Below are 26,866 nucleotides of genomic sequence, written 5' to 3'. Positions count from 1 at the left end.
TATTATTTAATCCGACTTACTGGATCGAAATAGATAGTACGTTCGGCGTGTATTCAATTAATTTGTGTGTAGTGATTATAATTAAACTTAAAAGTAAATTAAAATCACGCTTCACGCTGTATCCCGTATAGTAGGGTAAGTAGAGGGAACCTAGTGTAATATTCCGTTCCCCACTTTCGGTCGAATTTTTGAGGCATCGCGTGATTGAACTAAACGCCCCGCTTTGCCTTGGTACCAGAGCGAAAAATGATAATGAGTATTAATAAATAATAATTAATTCCCCTCGAGTGGAAATCGAACCCATCACCGTATTGTTTACTTGCGCCCGTGCGCCACGACGCCCCTCAAAATGAAGGAAAACTATAGGATTATATTTAAATTAATTTCAATACCTCGTTCTGGTAGTAGTAGAGAAAGCGCAGCGTTAAGCTCCGACGTTCAACACGTAATATCCCGAAAATTGGACAGGGACGAAGTATCTAAACACTAGGTTCCCTCTAACTTGCTATACGTGAAAAAGAGTTAAACTACTATAGATTTTTTCTCAACCGCGTCGTTCCTCATTTGGGCAGTATCTCTTATTTATTACAGTGAGATTATATGGTTGCGCTTCATGATTTAGGGTTATTCTATGAGTTTATATCCATAAAGATAGCCATTCGCTAGAATAGCTATAGAATCCGCTATAACAACATATTAACAATCGTACATGTTAGATATAAGAAATTTTGCATGCACTTTCAATAGCCGCATAAAGCGACCTTTACCGACTGCAAAGGCAGTTCTGCTGAGAAGCAAATAGCAGCGGAAACGAATATAGATATCCACTTTAAAAATATTTACAGTATTTGTCTTGATATTAATATATTTAAATTATAGATACAAATAAAATAATAGTAATTTTTCAATGCAATTTATTTGTTCTTACAAATAAAACGTACAAATATAGAAAACTTTATACTCTATCGTCACTTGTCCTAGAATGTAAATGATCTTATTATTATTAACTAAATATGTCACTCGAAGGTGAAGTACTTAAATTAAAATAAATCTATAAATTTTTATTTTATGTAGATTATTGCTATCTTGTTTGACATATAGAAAATCACAAATAATTTCCAATGTTAAACTAATTCCATAATTTTGTAGTATAATAAGATAAATAAACAATTAGAACTTTTAATTTTTGTGTTTCCTCTTATATCAAAAGCGATTTCGTTCTTAATTACTGCTAGAAACTATTGAAACGAACCCCTACTCACATACTCACTTAAAGTATACACAATATTACATACAAACAAACAAAATGTAAAATGCAAAAATACTTAAAAACAATTATAATTCGTTTACAAAAATCATTAATTAGCATCTAGAAAGGTCGGGTAGGCTCTTCTCTTTGCAGTAGGCGTACGAGGCGGGCCAGGCTTTAAACCCAACTCGGTCGTAGATTCGTTTCGCGCAACGCACGTCGTCAGCCAAATCCTCGTTCAGGAGATCTGGAACATTGAATGTTTTACAAAGTAAATTTCAAATCAGAAATTCGCGCAGAGGGACCGCCAATTAGCATTTCGGACACTGGCCGGTAACTTCTGGAATATCGTTGTTGTTGACTTTACAATTAGTCCTACTATCCGCATTTCCTAATATTATGCCAATGTCTGTAAACATTGATGAATGTTATTTTCCATTTTCCATTCCATTTTCCATTGATGAATGTTATTTTGCATTTTCCATTAAAGAACTTTTTTTAATACTTTATTTAACTAAACTTTTTAGTAATTTAGGAACGAAACTTCTTCTTTCCATTGTATCGTATTCTTATTTGTACTATGCTTTAATTTTTAAGTTTTAAACACATATAATCATGTATGTACTTACTATTAGTTAGCAATCACTAAAAACCGTTCAAGTATATAAAAGTATCCAATTTATGGAATTTCATTTCCATTCATTTCATAATTTTAATTTCATTCCATATTATTCTTATTACAGTTAGTACAAAATATCACTTTTATAATATGTTCTACAATTTTCTTTGGAATAATTCCACATTCACCAGAGCAATTATGAAAGTGAAGAGTAAACGGAAGCCTGTATTTAGCAGGTGCTAGTCTGAAATAATAACTCTGGGAAGGCATTAATTAAATTAGCAAAGCATTTGTACCTTCACACTTCATACTGCAGTGGCCTCCTTTTCTACCCTTCTTGCACCATTCCTTGTTGTTTATCTGGTAAAAGATTTATAGTTTTGTAAATATAATATACAATTTTAAATTTAATCTTATGAACTATTTAATATGTAGCCGTCTTGACTGTAAACGCGACGTATGTGGGTTCGATTCACAATAAGTGGAATGTTCATTTCTTCGCTCTGATAAGGAGCAAAACGTTGCGTTAAGTTCTGCCACTTAACTAGTAATGTCTTGAAAGTTCAGCGGCAAGTGCGGAACTGAGTGTCATAACACTATGTTTTCTCTGGCTTTTCTACTATATACAGTACGATGCTCAACAAAAGAATATATTACGCCATCCCGGTGCAGTGAGTCAGTCAGATTGAATCCATGATATTAAGCTCGCCAAAGAATTCGACATGTTTCAACTTTTCCAAAAAGTGGAGTGTGTCAACACTAGATTCCTTTTGCCTATTCTATATTATAATCTAATTATTAATTTTATATTTCTTTTAAAAAAATGTTTCATTGCTAATTTTATATTGCTTCGTAAAATTTAATGAAAGAGCAATGGTTCGTTAGTCTTTTCTTTGTTTTATATTTCAATGAATGTGGAAATATTGTATATTGGCTGATTCTTTTATTCTTTCAAATAGGTTTTAATAAAATACTTTTTTTTTTACGTTTTTAAAGTTGTTATGTTATATTCCACACTTAGGAAAGAAAAATATTTATTAAGAAAACTTATAAAAATTTGAGAACGTAGGACTTTAGTTGGTCAGAGCGCTAGGACGTTTTCCAAAGAGGTGCGGCTTCATATCCCGATAAGTTAAAAATTTTATACGTTTTCTAAATATAAAAAAAAATAACATAAACATTTGACCATTTTTTTCAGCAGAACTAATTTTCGATTCTGATGATGAATATAATATACGTGTTTATTTATTTCAGAGTACTCAGTTTTTTTCTTTAATAAGTTAATGGACGTCAAAATATTTATCGCGAATTAACTAACATATTCACATAATATATTTTTCAAATGATAGATGACATAGTATGAAGAAAGTGACAAATTGATTAATGAGTCGAGCATAACGTGTAAAACAAAAACACTTCTTATAATAGAATTACATCTTGCTACATTTTTTTTTCAGTTTCACGCTTTATCCTGTTACCTAGTGTCCCAAACCCAAAAAACAATGCCAAGCTTCATTGGTTCTTTTCCCTCAAGTGGGAATCAAACGTCAGACACTGGCCCGCTGCGTCACCACAGAACTAATAGTCGTTCAGTCAGTCTTATTTCAAAATTACATGAAGTAGATATTTTTGAAGAAGATCATATAAAAAAACCATTTAGGATTCACATCTTCTACTAAATATGCTAAACTAACTAAAATACATTTTTTTTCTTACAAGAGCGGGAAAATGAGAACAATCTATTCTCACAAGTTTAATTCGCACTTAAAACCATCACGTTTATAATCTAACGATGACCACTTAGCCAAGATGGCCTCTTATCTCGAAATCTAGACGAAAATATATTGGAAACTTTAAAAATCCTTTCCTACAGAAAAGTTCTTTAATAAATTGTCACGTAAGAGTCTTAAAGAAAAAGGGAGTTGGAAAAAAACTGGCATTAGGGAAGCGACAGACCATTCTTGAGATGCAATAAAAGAAAAAGATAGTTCATAGTAGTGCGCGTCCTTTTGTCGCCCGGTTAGCGATTCCTTACAAATACTTGACTAACAAATTGCAACTTATTGTAATTTTAATATAAACTCTTGGTTTTTTTTATATAAACGTAGAAGTAGACTTTTTATTTTTTTTGGCTTCATGCTGTGTTTTGCACACAGCAGGGTAGGCAGAGGGAACCCAGTGTTAAAACACACTGGTCTCCATATTTCGGCGAATCCTGGAAATATTGTGTGTTAAGTGGAGGAATTAAGCGCCGCGGTTTACCTCGCCGCCAGAGCGAACAAATAAAAAAAATATATATTTAATTTCCTCGAGTGGAAATCGAACGCACAACCTGTCGCTTTTAAGGTAAATTTAAAACTGGAAGCTTTTGTACATTAGTTAAGCTTTTTTGTGAATGTAAATTAATATATAGTACAATTTTGTTTTAAATTATAGTTTAGATTTTTCTATAGTAGAGTACTTAATATCACTGCAGTAGTTAAAAATAATTAAAACATATATGAATATGAAACAATTATTAATTAGTTTTGTTGAGTTATTTCATTATAACAAATAAATAAAGGATTGTCACATTTAATACATTTTCATATATTGGTTATACCACAAATATTATATTTAACCAAAAGTGGACGATAAATCTAAAATAATTTTATATTTTACAGTGTTTTTCATGCACTAGCATCGTCATATTCACATTTTTCACATTTATAATTAATTACAGCATATAAACAATAATTGTCATAATATTAAATTATTACTTTTATTCGCTTGTCATTGTTATATTTATTAAAATATATAATGACAAATGAATTTATATATATTTAAAATGCGATATTGGGGGTTCCATTTCTTGGGTGTATGAATTGCTTTCATTCTTCCTCCTGGTAACAACACAAAGGGAGATGTTCCCTCTCTCTGAAAATTTAAGTAGTGGGTAGAAGAAGTGTTTTAGCACTACGTTCCCTCTGCCTAAAACCGGAAATTGTATGACAAATTACTTCATAAATTAATAAATACTAAACCAGTCAAAAGTCATCGTCTAAAGGCAAAAGAGCTAAAAGGAGCGTACTCTTGTCTTGCTTTGATCAAGTGACATTTATTCGACACAAGAGCCATGTTTCCGTCGTCACATTGAGACAGCGTCTTACGATCGGAACTGTCATTTCAAGATGCGATTGAATTTTAGAAAAATATTGACTTCTTTTACTATAGAAAAGATGAGAAAGTAAGCTGGCTGGCTTTAAAAAAAATCTATTTTCTGTTTCCCGCTTTATAATTCATAGCAGACATTATATTATTAGGAAAGACTGAAAGAACTTAGTATAAACACCCTCTTTCTTCGTAAGGATCGTAAGTTCGATTTTAACTGACTACGGTAATATAAAACGGACTTAAATCAATGCAATGTCGTTGTTGTTTTTATTCGTTATCTATGGCGTTTCGGGCGTGCCAGTTCAGCACTAATCACTTTGCAAATATCACGTTGAATGAAGAACACACGAAATGACAATGTCTCTAAAATTATAAATATTAATAAATTATTATTAAGTAAGGGTAGTAAATGGAAGTAATATGTATGTATTATTGTAAGAATTGTCACAATATTCACGTAAATGAAATTGTAGGTGGCGTAAGACCTAGATAATTCGCAATAAAATAAAGGTAATATTTAATTATTCCTTTTCTAACCATAGTTGTTTATATGAATTATATTAGGTCACAGATTTTTAATGAGTCCTCTATACATTCTCTTTAAAATATAAAAGATAAATGCCGTGAAAGGTATTACGGGATACGTATTTCTCATTTATTTTGTGAAAATAGAAAGCCTTGTGGAACTAAGACTCTGTAATGCTTTACAAAATGAAGCATAAAATGAACTAAAACTATAATTTATTGGCATATAATAATTAAAGCACAGTGAACCTGCAGACGATCGTTTCAGTTTTCCCTTGTATTTTCTCAAAGAGACAAAATTTTAAGCTGTCTTTTGTCTGGGATCAATGTGCATTTAACATTAAAACGTTTTTAAGGACCAAAGTTTTATAGCTTCATTTACTTTTTAATTATTAATATAAATATCAGAGGAGGAGAATAATAATATTTAAAGGACAGTCGTGGAAATGAAATATATAATATTTTCATTTCTTTTTTTTTTTATATTATTTATTGTACAAAAAAAATGTACAATAGGCGGGCTTAACGCTAAGAAGCATTTTCTACCAGCCAACCTGTCATGTGAGAGAACAAAATGTGTAGGTGTGCAAAAATTAAAAATTAAAAATTTCTTCGCTCTGGTGTCGACGTCGAGATCCGCAACTCAATACGCAACGCCTCCAGAATTCGGCGAAAAGTGGAGTGTCTTACCACTAGGTTCCCTCTGTCTACCCAGCTACAAGCGGCATACAGTGTGAAGCTAAAAAATATATAATAATATAACTTAATTAAAACAAGTAGGTAAATTAACGATAATTTAAATGAGAGTTTGGTGATTTTTATGTGAAAAACGACTGTCGCTCATTAAATCTCGCGACCGCTATATTAATCGCTTCACCGCAGAAGCTGGCATTATTTCATGTTTATGACAATCAAAGGGAAGAAAGGCGTTTGTGTCATTTTGATTGCAATTAAAGGTTTTACAATTCTAATAAACTCTCCACTTTCTGTTGAATTCTGAAAGCTGAATTTAATTTTTGAATTCTGATTATGTGATGAGAGGCGGAACTTAACGCCGCGTTTTTCACCTCGACACCTTAACCTTCAACCTGTCACGTATATAGTCATATGCTTGTGCCACTGTACCACGACTGGCCTCTTTTGGTCATACAATTCTGTTTTTAGATAAATATCAACACTGTACAAGATTTATTATTCATTTTCCGTTTCTTTCGAGAAAAAATTGTTTTAGAATAAATTAGCATAGTTATTTAACTTTTCGTATAGCACTCAATTTTTTTAGCTTCTCGCTTGTTAAGTTTACAACAACGTTACAGTCGTTTGGTGGACTATTTATATTTTCATTACATATTCACGTCACGTCCAACCTCATATAAAAAAGGCAATTAACCATAATATTTCATTTTGACGAAAAAACTGTCCGATACGCATTTCTCCATTAGGGGCGCTATAAAAATGTAAATTTCAGATAACACCGCACTGCATTTTATATTTAGTCAGCAAACACGTTTTTAATTAATTCGCTTATTTATTTGGCCATTGATGGTGGGTGCTGGTGCTGGTACTACTATTTGGGAGTATTACCAGATGTACCCTTGATTGAGTGAGATTCTGGTGGAATGTTGTTGCTTACGGTGTTTGTTGTAAACAATTTGCTCCAATATTGATTTACATCTATGGAGTAATTGGGAAATATAAAAATGGTTAAAATGAATCGTTTTTTAATATATCGAGGAGTGGTGAAGATTGAAAATAAAATGGTTCATTATGCTTTCAGAGAATATAATTATTTTTATTAAAATATCGCTTTTATACATCAAACTTATGTTATCAGTTCGTTTGGCTGTTAGGTAGAAGAAGAACGTTGGGAGCACTAGGAACCCTCTGCCCACCCTGCTATGGCGGCCACTTATATTTTTGCAGCATCATAGGTACAATGTATTATAATTTTAAGCAAAAGAAATATTATAATATATTTTTCTATCAGGAACTTAATATCGCTAGAACCACGTTAACGCTATGTTAAAATAAAACATATTTTCAATACCGTTCAATATTAATAATATTCTAATTTAACATAAACCCACCTCTAGCAAGAAAGAAAAACAAATCCATGCACGCAACTAATTTTCTTAAAACTAATATTAAAATATACTTTACAGTTTGGAATAAACGCTTAAAGCAGAATCAGGTTCTATATGAATAGAAAACATATGTAAGGGTACTTGAGATTAGAAATCTTAGAAAGCGGGATATGGCAGGAGCTCTGAACCGTATTTACCTACTTACCCAACTGATGCTTATCATATCGATTTGGTTAAATATTTGAGGTAAGCTTTAGGATATAATTTAAAATTAAAACGAAATCATTAAAACTAATATACAGATTAAAAAAAAAATTCTCAAAGTTATTAGAAAATTACTAGTACTTAAATAACAATATTTTTTATAAATCCAAAGAACAATAACAATACTAATTTTTTACCCATCCATTTACATTAGAAGTTATTAGGTAAGTGATTGTCATATTTCATTTAGCTAGAACTATATTTATATACGAGTACACCTTGCTTGCTAGCTTCATTGCAGTGACCTGTGTATTGTAGTATAGGTAGACCAGAACATCTAATGTCAAGGCACTCTGTTATCCTTTTTCCTCTCAATTTTTGAGACATTGTGTTTTAAGTTGCGAAACTCAATGTTTTTACCAGAGCGAGAAAGTGAAAATAATCTATTCCTCCGAGTGGGAATCGAACCCACAACCGTTGCGTTTTGAGTCAGACGCTCTGACGCTTAGCCACGACGGCCTTACTCAGGTTATTTAAAGATATGTGAATGATACTTAAATCACATAGGTATATGGAGTTCATTGAGATGCATTCGAATATAAAAATATAAATTACGTCAGTAAAAATATTTGTACTCTAAAAAGTATTAAGTAAACAAATATTTACAAAATACTACTGGCACTATTAAGGCAGTCCTGGGTAAAATCGGAGAACACCATAATCGAAACAGCGTTTTAATATATTTTCAACAAACAAACCGAAAATTTCCGGAAAATATTTCAAATAATAATTTCCAACGTAGATCATACCTCAAATAGATATTTCCATCTAAAATCCAATGACATAATCTTAGGTTCCATTCAGATTGTAAACATTAGGACGGGACCGGATTAGCAATCTCGGAAAGTATTAGATCGCGACGTTATTTACCGACCGCCTCGACTGCTTTCAATCGTGCGATTTGCACACAGGACGTATTTAGTATGGGGATGTCGGACGTGTGCACTTGGCTTTACTTACTTACTGTTGAAATTTACTTGAAGTTGGCTAGTTTTGAAATTGATGTTTTGGGAATTATTTAAAATATGCTTATATATATATATAATATTATGTATATTATACAATAGTTACTGTAAGTTTATTTTCTTTTTAAAAAAAATATAGATTTTCGTATCAATTTTCAACTTTTCTCTTAAACTATTTTAGAATTCGAAATAAAAACCCATGAACATCTCTTAATATTACATTTACTTCATACTACATTACTATCAAAAATAATATGAAAAGTAGCAAACTTCGCAATTACTTTCAATTCTTGTAATACAGACAAACGATTTTTTTTATATATAAACCAATAAAGACATATCGTATACGATCCGCCTCTTTGCAGACACCGCAATTGAGATTTCCTTGGTGATTGAAAACGTAAGTACATGTCTGTTCCCTATATCGATGCGGGTTTATCTGCTGCTAGGGAAGTACGAAGGTCGATAACTGGTAAAGTTAAATTATAAAATTATCAAACAATAAAACTTTATAAGTAATTTTTTTATTATTTTTTATTTTTTTACCATAAATTATAATAAATTTTATTGGACCATAAAAAATGACATTTCTATACTTAAAAAAAATTAAATAAAACAAAAACGAAAATATTTATAAGTAGATTTAATTATGTGCTGTTAAAGTACGTGCGCAAAAGTACACCTGTTACAAAGAATAGTCTCATTTATTACTTTTTTTGTTTATTGCAGAACCTACAACTTTTACAGAAAACATGAAAAATTTTTTTTAGCCCATATATTTAAGCATAGATGTATACATATGTACATGTTAATATTTTTTTGTATTTCTATATCTACGCGACTGCAAAGTCACGCTGTTTTTATACAAATAAAGGAAAGTTATATAATAATAATGAAAATGATGACTCAGCTCTATATGGGATCTCTTAACCTTTTACGGTGATTCTTATAGGATCCTAAAATGTTGCATGGCTTGGTTGTTTTGTTTTATTTTGCATACTTCCTCTAACAGCGTATGGTGAGTTGGAAATCGAACTACATAAAGGGAATGCATTAAAATATACGCATTGGGATGTTTTTTCGATGATTGCCAACAGAAACTTTGTCTACCTGTCAACTGATAAAAGGATTTTTTTTCGTGTTTATTCATATTTATAATTTAAGTATCCCCTTCTTAAGTTTCAATCTACAACCTCAGAATTTATTTTCAATCAGACACTGGAACTGCGCCACAATATCGTTAAAGCATAAGACAAACTTAATTCTATCCTATATATATATTTTATGGAATTATGTTTTGTATTATTAAATACAATATCGATAATTTAGGACATATCTAGCCGACTTTCAATGAGCATAGACGAATTGTATAGAATTGATGGGCGCTAGTAACGGCTTCACTTGGCCACAATACAAATCTACTTAATTTGAGTGAACTGTGTGTGTTTGTTTCTGCGTTTCCTTGTTTGTGCTTTATTTTTAAGAAAATAGTGATATGAAACAGTGTTGATGAAATATTCCAGGAAAAATGTGGTAGCGTTTTGTTTCTTTTCATTACTTGACAAGTAAATGTCAGTTCTAGTAATAAGAAGGTTTCATGAATCATTATTTTAATATTTTATTATGTAATTTTTTTATAGCTTCAAGTTGTATGAGTCGGTAGATGGAACCTGAGAACCTAGTGTTAAGACACTCTGGTCTCTGTTCACATTAAGAGTCATCCGTTCTCCATTTGCCTTGTGACAACTACGAGGAAATGAAAACATTAAATATTTCATTCCCTCGAGTGGAAATCAAACTCACAACCGTCGCGTTTATACACACTTCCTCGCGGTGTCTCTGCTCCGTTAATTATTATTAATTTTTAAATTTATTTGTAATACTAATAAATGACGTGAAGTGATTATATGAGATTTTCTTCAATTAAATAAATGTCAAAAATAACTTGAGTATTTTTTTTTTCATGAAATTTAATCAATCTACTTTTTAATCACGTACTCCACTTTTCACGTATGTTTTCACGCCCTACTTTACGCAACCAAGTTCGACATCAAATTGAAAAGAAACCATCTCGTTCAGACAAATTTAGTATATTTTCAGTTTTACTCGTTTTCTCGCTTAGTAGTGTATGATGAGAGAATCCAAAGTCATGACTCTCTGGTCTTCGCTTGCCACTCAAAATCGATATTGTGGGTTTTTATATATTATTATATTGTGGGTTTTTTTTATAAAGCGGAGAAATGAATATCAACTTAACGCTGTATTCCATACAAAGCAGGGGTAGCAAAGTATAGGCAGAGGGAACCTAGTGTTAAGACACTCCATTATTCATTTTCCTGAAATGAATATCATTTAAATATATTCGTCGAACCCATGTTTTCACTTACACGCTATCCCACTACACCACGATCGCTACCACACAGTTAGATGTATCATGATAAAACATTCCTGCTTTTGGGAAGTCCAGTGGATTGCGGAATAGTTAATTGCAGTTAGTTACCAGACCCGCCCTGGTTTTGTTTAGGGTAACTAAATTATACAGTCAAGTACAAATACTATAAGTTAAGCCAGCTTTACAGGCGCAGCTGCTCGAGAGCTTAGCTCAGAATGCAGCTTCTATACTAAATACACGCTGTAGATATGGAGATTTATTCTGAAATTTGAATTTCCGTTCAGTTTTTTCAATACAATGAAAATAGTTTAACGTTTGCTCATAAAGTTAATTATAATTAAATAATTAATAATTACAGATGATTTTAATGACAAACTCTTATCCGTAATCCAATTTTCGTATGACAGTCAAAGGTATACTATGCTATTTTTATTAAGCTTCCCTTGCTATTTTTATTAAAACTTAATTTAGTGTTCGTACTATTACGAAATCATAATGTTTTACTTAGACTAAAACTAGCTCTTACCTGCGGCTTCGCTCACATAGTCAAACGTGATGTGACGACACATTCCTCTGTCATGATATTATCATACTTAACTAAAGCCTTTCCCAGTAAATGCATAATACGATAATACATTTTTTTCAATTTTAACCAGTACTTCTTGAGATTTGTGCGCTCAACCAAACAAACTCTTCAATTTTGTAGTACTAGCACATATAACATAGAAATTTCATGTAAAATTACAAATGTAATTCCCAACAGTAAATTGTAAATAGCGGGGACTAAAATAGTGACCGAATATAACGTTATTCTCGAATCGAAGACGGTAACAAAGGGTCCTTTGGCCGCGAGGTCGCTGCACTGCCCCACTTCCATCTAAATTAACACGGTGAATCTGCCCATAATGCGTTTCATCCGTTTGGGTACCGTCAGAGTTGCATAATGGAAATATATAAAGTACTTAAATTCTGCTTTGTAAATAATATAAAATATAAATATTTAAATGTTCAGATTTATAATTAACTAGCGGACGCGCGCAGCTTCGCTTGCGTATTTAGGGGTGAATTCTAATAACCCATGAAACATGTGTTCGATGAAATATTTTTAAGAGTCTAAATTTCAAATTTTATAAAAATCGGTGGCGATTTAAAGATTTTTCCATACAAACTTTCAACCCCTCATTTGCACCCTTAGGGGAAGAATTCTAGAAAACGATGAAACACGTGTTCAATTAAATGCTTTTAATAATCAAAATTTCAAATTTTATAAAAATCGGTGCTGATTTAAAAATTTTTTCCATACAAACTTTCAACACCTATTTCACCCCTTTAGGGTTAAAATTTTTCAAAATCCCTTCTTAGTGGATGTCCAGAATACGAAAGTGAACATCTGTCCAAATTTAACGTTTCTACGCACAGCGGTTACGGCTGTGCGCGCGTCTTACCTCAGTCAGTGAGGACAAGTCCTTTTATATATATAGATATAAATATAAAAAAAAAAAACGAAATGAGTTTCACGCTGTATAGTAGGGTAGGCAGAGGGAACCTAGTACTAAGACACTACACTCTACGCTTTGCACGTAATCTTTCGAGGCTTTGTGGTTTGAGTGGCTGAACTCAAATTACATCAAACATGTACTTTTTTTCGGGTACCTAATGTTAGGACTCTCCGTTCGCTACTTTCCACCGAATTTAGAAGGCATTGCGTGTTGAGTGGTGGAACTTAAGTCGCGCTTTTGCCTCGTTACCAGTGTGAGGTCATGAAAATATTGAACATTTCATTTCTTCGCGTTGAAATGCGGTCGCGGACATTAATACGATCATATTACAATTTATTGAAATCTTTGGTAAACTATTTATCAACGTCGAGCCAAGAGAGGTAATGGAATTTGCGAATATGGAGCAAATGTTACGTGTTATATGTTTTCGGACTGTAAACATGACGGTTGTAGGTTCGATATCCTGTCAAGAAAAATAGTTATTTTTATTTCTTGGCTTTGATAACAAGACAAACCCCGCCAATGAGTTTCGCCACTCATCATCTATGTCTAACTTAATTTCACCCCAAACTTTCAAGTTATCGTTATTAATAAAATACTTTGAAGTTTTTTTTATTATTATTTTTTCAAATTACATTTGTCCAAAAAAGTGCATTATTATAAACTTTATACATATTTAGTTTTAAATATATAAACTCCAAAACGGCTCTACAAAGAATCGTATTGGATTTTTAGTCGAATACGTGTTGACAGTATACGAGTACATACATATACATAGTCCAACCATTCCACAGTACAATTAGCGTCATTTGTCACGGGTTGTAAAATTTTAAATAGGATCGTTTTTGCTAACACTACAGGATGAGTATTATCTGGATGGTCTGATTGTTATATCTATTTTATTACTGGCGTGCGGTCGCAGCGGGACAGGTCGGACTAGGAATTGTCGACACTTCTATTTAGATTTAACTATTGGATTATGGTTGTTGAACTTAGTGCCAATTACTATAGTTTTAATTATAATGTTATATATATTAATCATAATGTTACTATTAACGTTATTATTAATAACGATTCTGGCTAAGATCAGGGTCAGGGATCACTCTCTGTGTGAATGTGACCTCGACGACGGTTCTCCTTCTCACATCCTTTTCTCTTGTCCTAAATTGACCCGTCCCTTATATGACATCCTTCCTTATAAAGTTCCCCGCCCCCTTAATGACCAGTGTTTGTTAATGTTTGTGTTTAGTCCGTTATGTAAATTTTTATGTAAATATATTAAGAATAACAAAATTAAACTATAAACTAACATTTGTGTTAAATAATAGATATTACTAACCCTCTTTATTTATATATTGTATATATATATTTTTTTTTATTGTTATAGGTGAAGGCAGTATTTTAACTGGATCTCTCTTAAACATGCATTTTTCTATTGTTTAACCGTACTTTTTTTTTACCGTACAACCTCTTTCGTGAGTTCTCCATTCAACGTGACACTGGCGAAGTGATTTTGTGCTCAACTGGCACGCTCGGAACGCCATAATAGAAAGAACAGAACAGAACATTAATAACGATTCGTCATTGTGATGTAGTGGCAGTATATGCGATGAAAGCAGGTTTGATTTCCTTTGATTGAATTATGTCTGTCTATTTTCAAGTACTAAGTACATTAATTTCTTCACACAGTAGAGGCAGAGGGAACTTGGATTAGTGTTAAGATACTATTTCTTTCCCGGTGAAGGAATGAAACCTAGAACCGTCGCGCTAATAGTCGCAGGCCTATGCCGTTGGGCTACGACGATGGCCCAATAAACCTATAATAAATAACCAATTACAAAAAAAGCAATTACATATTCGTCATCTCGTATAGAAGCTAGAAATTATTACATATAAAAAAACTAATTTACTTGAAAAAACACATCATTTTTTGGGGAAAATGACAATTTGGTTATACGAAAAACGAGTACATACGAAAATAAGTTTTAAATGGAAACATTTGTAGGCGAACATTCGTAAAATACAATCAATCATTTTTGTTACGCATTGAGAGTTCACTGTATAGTGTTTTTTATTGGCAATTTGTCTTTCAAAGATCTCATGTGTATGACATAAGCTGGTTTGTTTTAGACATTTTACGAGTATATTGTAGGCAGAGCCTAGTGTTACGACACTTCTCTACCCGCTTTTTACTGAATTTTGGAGGTATATCCTCAAATGGGGATCGAATCTACAACCAGTCGCGTTTATAGTCACAATTTGTGCCTTTGCGCCATTGACTGGTTATTCGACTTTTGTATTAAATATTTGTTCTATGTTGCCTTTCTTAACACTAAGTTTCCTCTGCCTAACCTGCTATGTGCGGGACACAGCGTGAAGAAGCAAAATAAAAATAAAATAAATTATTAAACGAAACCTGAACACATCGTCATTTTGAATTTGAACTATGAAATTTCACACGTTGCACGCAAACTCGTGAAACTCTCGCATGATTTAGCACTAATCACTGTGGAATGTGACGTCTAACAAACGACGCACGCCAGATTACAAGTATTGATTCACGGGTGCCATTCAAAATTTAATCTCGAATATATTTCAGGCGGTGCTAAGCTGGAAGTAATCCTTGTTTATTTATTACTTTCTAACGCCTGGTGCTGGTGGAAAAAACTTTGCGATATTGACAATTTGTTGCAAATTCTGAGATATATATATAGTTAGTGAATGTTAAAAGATAATAGTAATTAAAATTAAATCAGCTTTCATCTCGTTACCAGAGCGATGAAAGTAAAATATGAAATATTTGGCCTTTATTTTATTTATTTTTTTATTTTTATTGAATATCCGTTTTATTTGTTTTATTGAATTATTGTTAGAATTAATTTACTTAAGATGTCATTCATCCACTCAATAAATAGTAAGAAAAGTGATAAATTAGCATTTACCAGTTGCTGGAATTAGAGACTTGCTATAATAAAAATATTCGTTATGGATGATAACTAGAGTAATCATTTTCACAATAAAATTGGAATTTTCTAATACGTAAAATAAGATGACGTTGGTTTTGGGTATGGCGGTAACTTAGCCACCCACTTCGTTCCATATTCCGACAGTATCACCTATCAAGATATTGCTGGCAATCGTGGGTGGCTCCAGACGTTACATTTTAGTTAAGCAATGATAAACTAAAATAATAATAATGTAAACGGCATATTCAATTAAAATTATTTAATGTTTTCTAAAATTAATAATAATAGCTGTCATTGACAACTGTCACTTCGTTATTAATATGCGAGTCATTAATGCCACGATTGTAAGTTGAAATCGAATTTGGCAAAATGTTTTAAAACTATCGCGTTCAGCGAAAAATAGAGAAAGTAGTGAGAGAAATAGATCACTAAACTCTCTCTGCCTATCTTGCTAGCGTTAAGCTGACATAAAATTTACATTCGTAGTTTCTTAGAATTGGCTGTATGTTGACTGCACCACACTTCTAACGTTTGTGTTCAGTACACACGAACTCTGAAGAGAGCATGAATTAATCAGGACGTTTGCATTTCCTTTGGATACGTCTAAATAGATAAGAAAATGCTATATATTTGTCGTTGTTAACTATTTCGTTGATTGCCTCATTCTATCTCGAGATTTACTTGCGAATAGAATAGAATAGAAATGTGAACATTATGAAAATATGGATTCATTTACGAAGCTTCTTTGTTTTCTAAGAATCGAAATTAACTTATTTTGATTAAGTCTGTTTTTATATTTACTTTTTTTTAACTAATATGAGAAGAAATAAAAATATTTTCAACTTATTCAACAAAAATTGTTTAATTTATTATATTATTAATAATCCAAATTAATTATATTTATATATAATGAAAGAGTGCAGTATTGGCCAGCGCCTTTCAATATACACTGTCAAAGCACTTACGGGAGCTTTTGAAAAACGAAACGAGCTATTTACCATAGAATGAACTGTCGTTAAGAATTTATTTTTTTAACGATTACTTCAATTTTCAATTAATCCTTTTTTAGTGCTTTAGTTAGATTATGTTTTAGTTAGCAAAAGTATATTTAAGTTGAGATTGGCGCAGAGTTCCGCCACTCAACACGCAATTGTTCCATAATTCGGCGGAAAGTGAGAATGGTAGTGTTTTAATGGGAACAGAGTATCTTAACACTAGGTTCCCCGGTCCGGGGTCCGGTGAAGTTAGGAAAAGAATAATAGTTCAAGTAACTGTTCCTGTTTTCTATAAAGAATTTAATTACGTTCATATCATAATTATATTTTCATAACCACCATTAAGTTAGTCGTCCTAGTAAAAGCTTTTGATAATATAAAGTATATTTAGACGTTGCTTCCTTATAATATAACTTTATTTTATCTTTAAGTGTTTTACTTACACTTAGCCCGACAAGAGATAATATTATAAATGTCATACTTAAATTTATTTTTTTCCTTTAGTTAAATAAATGGGCTTAATAAAATAGTCTATCTAGGGAAACATTTACGCTTTGAGTGGCAGTCCAGTAAGAGGTCAGTAGTAGCACAGGGGCACAAGCGTGTGGCTGTAAACGCGATAGGTTGTGGGTTCGATTACTACTCGAGGAAATGGAATTATCAAACTGCGGCGTTGAGTTCCGCCACTCAAGACGCAATACTTCCAAAATCCAGAATTCAGATTAATAGGGCCGTAGTATCTTAGTACTAGGTTGCCTCTGCCTACTCTGCTACACGAGAAATAAGTGCCCTTTTATATCAAAAATTTGTTGTCACTAATTCACAATAGAAAATCATTTACATATGTAATTACGCTGTCAACGTGTCAAATCTCAAACGTTCAGTAATTTCAATAACCCAATTACTCCCTCTATACAGCGAAACAAAATAATCAATCAAATTCAATACAAATGTCATTTTTGCTATACATAGTTTAGTAGAGAGACACCATAAAAATACGTTAAGCTATATTTGACAATTTGGTAGTGATTGTGGGTTTTAATCCAATCTATTGGCTAAACATAGAGCGGGGTTAAGTTCCAACACTCATCGTCCATGTTACAGACGTCAAAGTGAAATAGGAGAACGGAATATCGTAGAACTAAATACTTTTGGCAATTCGGGGTTTCTTATATAAAAGAAAATATTATTCATCTATATTTAGCATTTTTAAAGTTACTTCACACTAAAGAGAACAAAATTAGAATCCGTATCAAAATTTAAACGTAACGGGACTTGAACCCGCACTTCTTGGAAACTGTCAGTGCGTACCATACGTTATCAAGTTTATTATTGCAAAGATTATTGTTAAAATAATATTTTTTTAAGTATTTTTAACATTTTCGAAATGCTATTCTACACAAAAGATAGAAAAATATTTTTAGATAAATAACTTTTATACAATTTCTAAAAATAATATTTATCTTTTCTATATTTTTCTATTTGCACAATCAATTATTTTCACTATATGTAGATTTGAAATAGTGTGGCGAAAGTAACCGGAACAGTGATTGGGATTTCAATGTTTATACAAAAAATAATTGACTTACTTCACATTGAATTGAATTGAAATCTAACAATTTTTTATTGGTCACCCAAGCCTTTTCAGTTTAAAATAGCTTTTGGCACGTTTACATATATACATATAACTTGGCTTTGTTGAAATATAAAAGTAAATTGGTACTATTTGGACGATATACTGACATTTTTGTTCAATGCTCGCTTCAAATGTGTCGCCTTTTCCTTATTAGAAATAATAACTTATTTTCAACGTGTCCAATTAACTTTGTTAGTGATTGTAAGTTTATATAACATACGGGGACTTGTTATATTTAAAATACTATATAAGTTTTTATGAGTCATAAAAAGTCTGTTCAACGATCATTGACTACTTTTTATTTTAACTTCGAGGTGTATCTTGTATATAGCAGGGTAGACAAAGAGAACTTGGGAACCCAATGTTAAAACCTGAGCAACACACTTTTTACCCATTAAGACACTTCCGTCCCCCACTTTCAGCTGAATTCCAGAGGCATTGCGTGTGGAATAAAGAACCCACATCAACATACATAATTTCCTCGAGTGGGAGTCTAACCCACCCAAGATTAAACTACATCACGCTGTATCCTGCACACAGCAGGTTAGACGGAACCTTGTGTTAAGACACTCTGTTACCCACTTTCCGCCGAATTTTCAAGGCATTGCGTGTTGAGTAGCGGAACTCAACGCCGTGCTTAACTAACAATAATGTTTAGGAATTATGTAGTTATTGTACATATTATATTTATTAGAGTTACAGAAATCGTAATAATGCAACATAAGTACGTACATGTTATCTGCCGCTAACTGTCAATTAGTAAATTTAGTATGGAGATTGATAGATTTGAATTATTTGCAAGTTGTAATTGTATGCGCAATAAATATTATAGCGAGTAATTTATCAGCTTGCTTTGTCTTGTCATTTAGTGGGTGAAATTATTGAAATTTAATTTGATTATAGTCGTTTGGTGATGAAGAGTCTACCCCCCCACATATTACGAGTTTTGTAAGGTTAAAAAAGAAAGTTGAACGGTCAAACAAAAATTAATAATTAAAAATTAAAAATGTCATTTCTATATTTGATTTTTGTTCGATTTAGCTTTTTTTAATTGTTTTTTTTGTCCATTGTCTCCAAACTCATAATGTGTGAGTTGACTCTCTTCACCATCATAGAGACGATATGTATGTACTTGTACATTTAATAGCATTCTAGCGTAGCAGTTACGTATTTGTGGATTAGGTGTGGATAATGCATTCAAATCCCATTTCTTAAATTCTGAAACTGTAAACACGATTGTTGTAGTTTCAACCTCCACTCGGGGAATGATTATAATTAAATTATTTATATTTCTCCGCTCTGGACAAAGCGTGGCGTTAAGTTTCGCAAATCATTGTGTAAAAAGAGAGAAAAGGAGAGTTTTTAACAGGTTTCCTTTGCCTGCTATGTGGGAAATCAACTGACTGATTGTCAATTACTTCTTAAAGCGGAACACCCAACAATTATCCTAAATCTATATATTAGACAGGTATTAAGACAAGGTAAGGCACAAGTATTAAAGTAATTCGTTCGTCGACTCAACTAAGACTGGGCTTATCTCTAAAATGTAGAAACTAAATTAATGTTCACAAGTTTATTTCATAAATCACCCTTAATTAGAGCACTTGACATAGAACTGGTGCACGTGTGCATACAAATGTCCCATATAGAGAAACTGTATCGCGTTCGTCTCACGTACTATTATAGTATAGATATTTAGAGGTTTTTTCGTGAACATTTTCTAGAAATTAATTAAAAATCTAATATGTCGTAATATTTTGCTTAAAACTCGGCCAAGGGCCAGTTGAAGAAAGTGTTCCGTAGTACTATAAAAATTGCAAAAAAAAATCATGGTTTCGGGAACCCCCTTAAATTTCAACTGTCTAACGATCACAGTTCATGAGATACAGCGTGGTGACAAACGGACAGACAGACATCGGGGTTTCCTTTGGATTTGGAGCCCTAAAATGCTCTTTCTGAAAGTAGCGTCTAGACACTAGTTTCAGTTGGTTGGGTATTAGTTATATGTAAAAAAACTTTTGGGACTAGTCCCAATCAGTTTTTTATAACTATTAATTAATTAGCAAATGAAAATATAAAATCTACTGCAACAGGCTTAAAGTCAATTATAATTAAGTACCAAAAATAATTTTAATAACCGCGACATTAAATACGAAATACCCTTTCATAATTAAATAACCATGTAGGCGGGTATCGGTTGTCCTCATACATATTATGTTAACCGAATAATTAGTCCCGTTGGAACCCGTTATATTTTAGAAACTGAGTGTTTTCCCGTTCCGTCGTGACATGTTTCGCGAATTTGATATTTATATTATCTTCCGACGCTTTCCCGTTTTGTTTATGTGACAGGGATTTCATTTAATTTAGATATGAAAAGAAATGTGAGTTTAAAAATTATACATTTTTTAATGTTTTAATATCATGAACTCTATATTAACTCGGTAGTGTAAGAAATTATGATTATTATTATTGTTAATAAGCTTTATATAATTCTATCCCGATAGGTAGAGGAAACCTAGTGTCAATTTCCCCACTTTCCACCGAATTCTGGAGGCATTGCTTATTGAGTAAGAATACTTAATTGAGTAAGAATAAAAAAAATAGAAAATAAGATAATTATCGGTAATTGAGTAATGTCAGCCATATAATAGGTGTCAAAATGAAACTTACTTGAAACAATCCAAAGCTTGTGTACGAGTTGTTGTGGTTTGTTACCTTCTCCGTTGTTCTGCCACTGGCGTGCTCTATCAGACATACCCCTGAAAATAATAGTTTGTGTTAATTCATATGAATTTAAATTAATCATTTAAATGTTGAGGCCAGTCGTGGCGTAGAAGCACAAGTGTGTGACTGGAACGTGACGTTTGTGGGTTCGATTCCCAGTAGGTAATTAATTATTAATAATTCATATTCAATATTATTAATTAATTAATTATTAATATTCATTTCTTCGCTCTGGCACCAAGTCAAGGGACATATCACTTCCCCGAGTCTCTTAAAATAGATGTACAAATTATACACACATATTAATTTCTTGTATCTTTTCATTTCTATTTCATTAAATTTTATATAAAAAAAATATTCTTACATTTCCTTAATTTGGCCTCAAAATAACGTTACAGAATTAACTTTCTAACAACATACTAAACAAAAATTAAATTTAAAATTTAAAATAACTAACTCTCATAATAAAATTAAGGCGGAAACCGAATGAATCGCCGGCCTTAATAAGCATTCACTGGTGAACTTAGAGATCTTCAATTTGCATAAAAAGGAGCATGACTCAAATGACAAAACATTTCGAAGGTCCCTTTCATTTAAGTTTAAAATTGTTAGCGTTGGATTTAATTGACACGGCAAAGGGACGCGGGCTTAATCCGAATTAATTCTAATTGATACTGCCTTAAATCAAAAGCGACGTTTGCTTCGAATTTGTTCTGTTCATTGATATCTGAAACAGATGCTGAGAGGTGATAGGATAGATTAGATAGTTGACCGTCTACCCTTGATAAAGTAGTTAATAGATATCCACTTATTTTTGTAAAACATTTATTTTTCACCTTTACGCCGTATCGGTATACGGAAGTTGCTGGGCAGAGGGAATCTAGTATTAAGATACTCACATCTCCACTCTTCTACTCCTCGTTCTCTACTTTCCCCCAAATTGAACACAACGCCGAAATTGTTACCGTTCAACTCATATGGACTTTAAAATTGGACAGAAAAATCACATTTTTAGCCATAGTGCCCTAATACCAGTATCTCTCTATCCACACTGCTAAATATAGAATATAAGCTGAAAAATCTTACATATGTTTCTTATAAAAGTCGAAATTTAATATTCGGCCGCCACATATGGATGGATGAAGACAAATCAAAGTTTCAGATCAGCAACTAATATAATAGGCAAAGTTGGTCTCAATTCACTTAGTAAAGTTTCGATTGAAAGCAAGAATAGGCATATTACTAATTAATTCTTGTTCGAAAACTATTGAAGATACCATTAATATTAATGTATGTATCTTTTTACAGTACATTTAATTTTGATGTTCCATTTCTAGGTCGATTAATTCTGATATATGATGGACTAATAGTTTATAGGAGCTGGTATAATTTATAACATGCAGCAATATCTAAATTGTCTTAGAAACTTACTATATTGAATATTGGTCCTTCGAGCCATACCAAGGGAAGATTTTCTGTGCCTCTATTTTAAAATTTCTTAAAAATCTAAACGTGGGTTTTCCCGTTTAAACTTATTATTAAAATTATATGAGATGTTTAAATAAATTGATTCATATAAATCCGTTGAGTCATTTTTGCGTGGTATTTGAAAAACATCAATTTTAACAAACTTTACGATAATTGATTTATTTTTTTGGATATCCTATCCTATCCTATATCTTATAAAACAAAGTCGCTTTTCGTGTCTGTCTGTTGTTTCTAACTCTTCTTCTTCTAAACCACTCAACGGATTTTGATGCGGTCTTCACCATTAAGTCGAGTGTTTTTCGTAGAAGGTTTATATATAGTTTATTATTTGTACATTCTTATGTAAATTAACATAAATACGATAAATGTGTATAAAGTCCTACCCGTTGAGACACTTTCGCGCATGCGCTGCTCTAATGGTAAGTACTACATGAAAATAATGTGCTGGAGTATTGTTCCTCTTAATAAGATCTACAAAAAAGTCCGCGACAGCATATTCGATTTTTTTAAGGATAACGTGTAGTGATCATATTTCTGTCTAAAAATTGTAATTTCAATATATTTTTTATTGTGAGGGATATTTTTCCATAATGGTATTAATCCTTATCCTTTAAAATACTTTATTAAATTTCTACGTTAAACGAAGATAAAATTTGCTTTTTACACAATTTCGAAATTGCGAATAGTTTTAGAGAAAAACGCATTTAATTGTTAACAAATCACGCCGTTTACACATCAGCTGTATGTTACTCAAGTTTCACTTATCCCTTACTCTCAGCATATAAATAAGTATATTAGTTACGTTGGCCATTTAATGTAGATCAAAACTGTCTTTTACTGTTTTTCATTTTAATAAGTACTTTAGAAGTTGTTACAATATCAAAACATCCTTGCTGCGAAACGCGCCCCGCGACGTTTTGCTTATACAAGCGCGTCATGAGCAGTCATCGGTGGTTCAGTGGTAAAATGCTCGCCTGCCACGCGGGCGGCCCGTGTTCGATTCCCGGCCGATGCATTCTATTTAATTTTCCTCATAGGCAGCCACGTAGTGCCTACCCAACCGGTGTCGCTGTTTTAACAGCATTAACCACAAGGTTATTATACATTAACATCAAAAAAAAGCCGCCTGCCTCAGCGAAGAAGATTTAGATTGTGTTATTTATTTGTGTTTATTTTAAAACAATTGGAAAATCCTTATTGGAATTACGAAAATGCGGGTTGCATTAGGCTTTAATTAATTTTCACATTATCTTAAGTGCTTTGCAAACATACATTATATGAATAATTCAGTAGTTAAGGCGGGCGAAGCCGCGAGCAGGTCGCTAGTTATAATATAAAATTAAGAAAGTAAGAAGTACTAAAGTATATGTTTAATACATCAATTCCAAGTATATAGCTTATTTCCCCCTTAAAGCGTAAGTCAAAGGCATAATAAACGTACGCCTCGGGAACAACACTGTACTCTGCTGATTAAGTTCGTGCTAATGCATGCATCGCGCAGCATCGCCACCTCTGGGATATTGTCTTTGTTGGCTTAAGTTTGGTTTTGTTTGTAATGCAACTTGATTATCTCGTTAACATTTAATGGGTTTAAATGTTTTTACTTAGTTGTATTGAAACATCTATATGTTTTATATTAAACTACTTACGAAAAAGTATTCGTTGAGTAGTAATTTACTATTGGTAATTTGTTTCAGGCATATTTATTAGTAATAATACCAATGTGCTACGAAATTATAAAAAACAGTATATACTTTTGTCTTCAAGTTGTTTTCCACAAACCAGGGTCTACGATTTTTCTTCGAATTCGAGAGATTTTTGTATTGAGCGACGGAAATAAACGCCGCGTTTTGTCTTAACAGATGGAAGAAATAAAAATGAAATCTACAACTAGAAATCACACTCATTCATTCATCATCAAAGGCTGGTTGGTTCAACACAGGGATCGTGAAAATGAAAGAATGTTCTTAGAATTGACTGACTTGAATAGACCAACGTAGAAAAATATTCCAATACTTTTAGAGTAGAAACGAAATGTTCTTAATCTAAAAGTCAGTATACTATTATCGTAAAATTATACATTTTCGTCCATAAGTTCTGATTAAAGCGGAATCTTTTTAAATTCTGCGAATCGTGGTTAGACGGTCAAGCTCCATTTCAGTTTAACTACACTGTTTTCTTTACCTGAGACCGTCTGTTCCCATCCATTTGGCTGTCTCCGGATTTGTTAAGGTAAATTAGCTACTTTTTCCAACGCTATTTTCCTTTTGATTAAATTCGTTAAAGCTAAAAAGGTAATGTAATTTTTTTATGTTTAATCTTTTACATTTAAATTGAATAATTCTATATAATAAATATGTAGATCTCGACTTGGAGCGGTTGGGAAACGTTCGTTTATTTCGTGTTGGTTTTATGTTCTATTGTAACTCAATTTTTTTCTAATTAACTTATTTTAATTTGTGTCATAAAACAAATCACGGTGTTGAGTTACGTCACTTAATGACATTTAAAAAAAGGTTTAATTAACAATAAAGCGTCTACACTAAAATTTACACATTGACATTCAGGACGGCATTTTTGTGTCGTCCTGGGTAAATGCAGGATACGTGAATCATCATAGGATTTTTGGTTCAAATAGTACCTTTGAACCTAGAACCCTAAGAAACCTTAAGACATTTAGCTCTCTTTAAGACTTCCGTTCCCGAATTTTCGCTGAATTGTAGAGTCAGTGTGTAATGAGTAATGGAACTGAACTCCGCGCTTTGCCTCATTACCAGAGCGAGGAAAATGAAAATATTATAAATTTCATCAACCCGAATGAGAATCGAACCCATAATTATTGCATTTACATTCTCACGCTTGTGTCCCTGCGCTACTACGACCTAGTTTATTTAATAGATATAATAATTAGTGCGAATATTGTGGTAGCGACGAAGATATTCAATGTATCTTATTGAAAGTCTAACAAAGTTTCGTTAGTGAGTACATACTTTACATAAGACTTCATCTATTGGCAAACTTAAGCTATTATTATATAATAATTATCGTTAAAAGTTTTAATTATTATGCCTTACAAGCTAGACGGTCTGAAATCTGGTCTGATTCTGCACTTAGTAGGCAGAGGGAAGACACTCCGTTCACATTAAAAAATTCTCCGCCGAGTTTTCAACTTATGCAATGCCACGCTTTGTCTTATTACCAGAGCAAGGAAAGAAAAAACAATATTAAAAATAATAATAAATATTAATCCTTTTCCCGAGTAGTTCCGTATTGAACCTACTTTCGTGTGGATTTGTTTCCAACTGTCCTTTTCTGCTATATGCGAAATACAGTGTGGAGATATTACAAAAAATACAATACTTACAATTAGGTATTAACGTCCTAGGGAAATTGTAACGCAGTAGTTCCCTTGATAGTTGGCAACGGGTGAAGGTTCTGGCGTGGGCGCGAGTGCTGTGAATGAGGGAGAGCGCCAGCCAAATGAGGACTAGATAACGCATCTTGACTATTTTGCTGCGAAAAAATAAATATTTATAGAAAAAATATTTAAGAAAAATATTTTTAAGCGAAAATTTATGGGGAATGTTATCTAAATTCCCCATGGGGCTTTCTTTTTAAAAGTTTATATAATTTTCTTATTATTATATTGTGTTAAACAAAAATTGTTTAAATAAGCTATGAAACAGCTAAAAATAGTTTTTGTGGGAATTCGTCTTTAAAAATATTTCTATCAAGTGATTTTAGTATTTATTGGTCGAATCAACAATATTTAATGGGCAGAGAAATTTTAAACTATGTTATATAATTTAATATTCGAATTTCCAATAGTAAAATTTCACTTGAGACTGTTATTGAAGTTAATTAAGTTACAAGATTTCTTAGTCGGTATTCCTTCGTAATTATACAAAATTGTATAATATTCATTAAAATTATTCGACTTAAAATATTTTAACTTTGAATTATTATATGAAATTTTATAATTTTAAAACTTATAATTCAAAATACTGAAGAAAATAGATTATATTTTATATTTAAACATAAAATAATTTAAGTATTTTACATTAAAGAGTTAATTTTATGAGAGCTCGTTACCTTAGCAATAGCCAGCGAGAGAGATGCAAGTGCAACTAAGTCGCGTTTGGGCGTAGGGATCTAACCCATTATCCATTTATTGCACGCATTGTAGCACGCATTAAGGGGATATATCTACTTAGAAATATATTAAAATGTAAGTAGTAAAAGACATTAGAAAAAAATCTATAAAAAAATAAGGAAAAAGCCAAAAGATCATCTAATTGCATATA

The 26,866-nt window shown here is 32.1% G+C and overlaps 2 protein-coding genes across 2 annotated transcripts in view; one reads left to right on the top strand and one right to left on the bottom strand.

The window, feature by feature from the left end:
- The window catches only part of Lrt (Leucine-rich tendon-specific protein), a 94,100-nt gene that overhangs the window by 41,600 nt on the left and 25,634 nt on the right, over positions 1-26,866 (top strand). The gene's annotated exons all lie outside the window — the stretch shown is intronic.
- On the bottom strand, positions 898-26,777 carry LOC146535183 (lysozyme-like). The gene is made up of 5 exons (XM_085191124.1): positions 26,655-26,777; positions 25,927-26,075; positions 21,021-21,109; positions 2,165-2,228; positions 898-1,496 (listed from the first exon to the last, which is right to left on the bottom strand). Exons 2-5 carry the CDS (start codon positions 26,060-26,062, stop codon positions 1,363-1,365), a joined length of 423 nt encoding a protein of 140 aa, XP_085047250.1. The 5' UTR covers positions 26,063-26,075; positions 26,655-26,777; the 3' UTR covers positions 898-1,362.

This window comes from Heliconius melpomene, chromosome 10 (assembly GCF_056956725.1).
Source record: "Heliconius melpomene rosina isolate 202511_hmr_F chromosome 10, ASM5695672v1, whole genome shotgun sequence".
NCBI lineage: Eukaryota > Metazoa > Arthropoda > Insecta > Lepidoptera > Nymphalidae > Heliconius > Heliconius melpomene.
This window is presented reverse-complemented; position numbering and strand designations above follow the sequence as displayed.

Coding starts and splice junctions, on each gene's coding strand:
- LOC146535183 (XM_085191124.1), bottom strand. CDS start 26,062: ATGCGTTATCTAGTCCTCATTTGGCTGGCGCTCTCCCTCATTCACAGC. Junction 21,110..25,926: donor TAGGACGTTAATACCTAATT/GTAAGTATTGTA, acceptor TATTATTTTCAG/GGGTATGTCTGATAGAGCAC. Junction 2,229..21,020: donor CAAGCTTTGGATTGTTTCAA/GTAAGTTTCATT, acceptor ATCTTTTACCAG/ATAAACAACAAGGAATGGTG.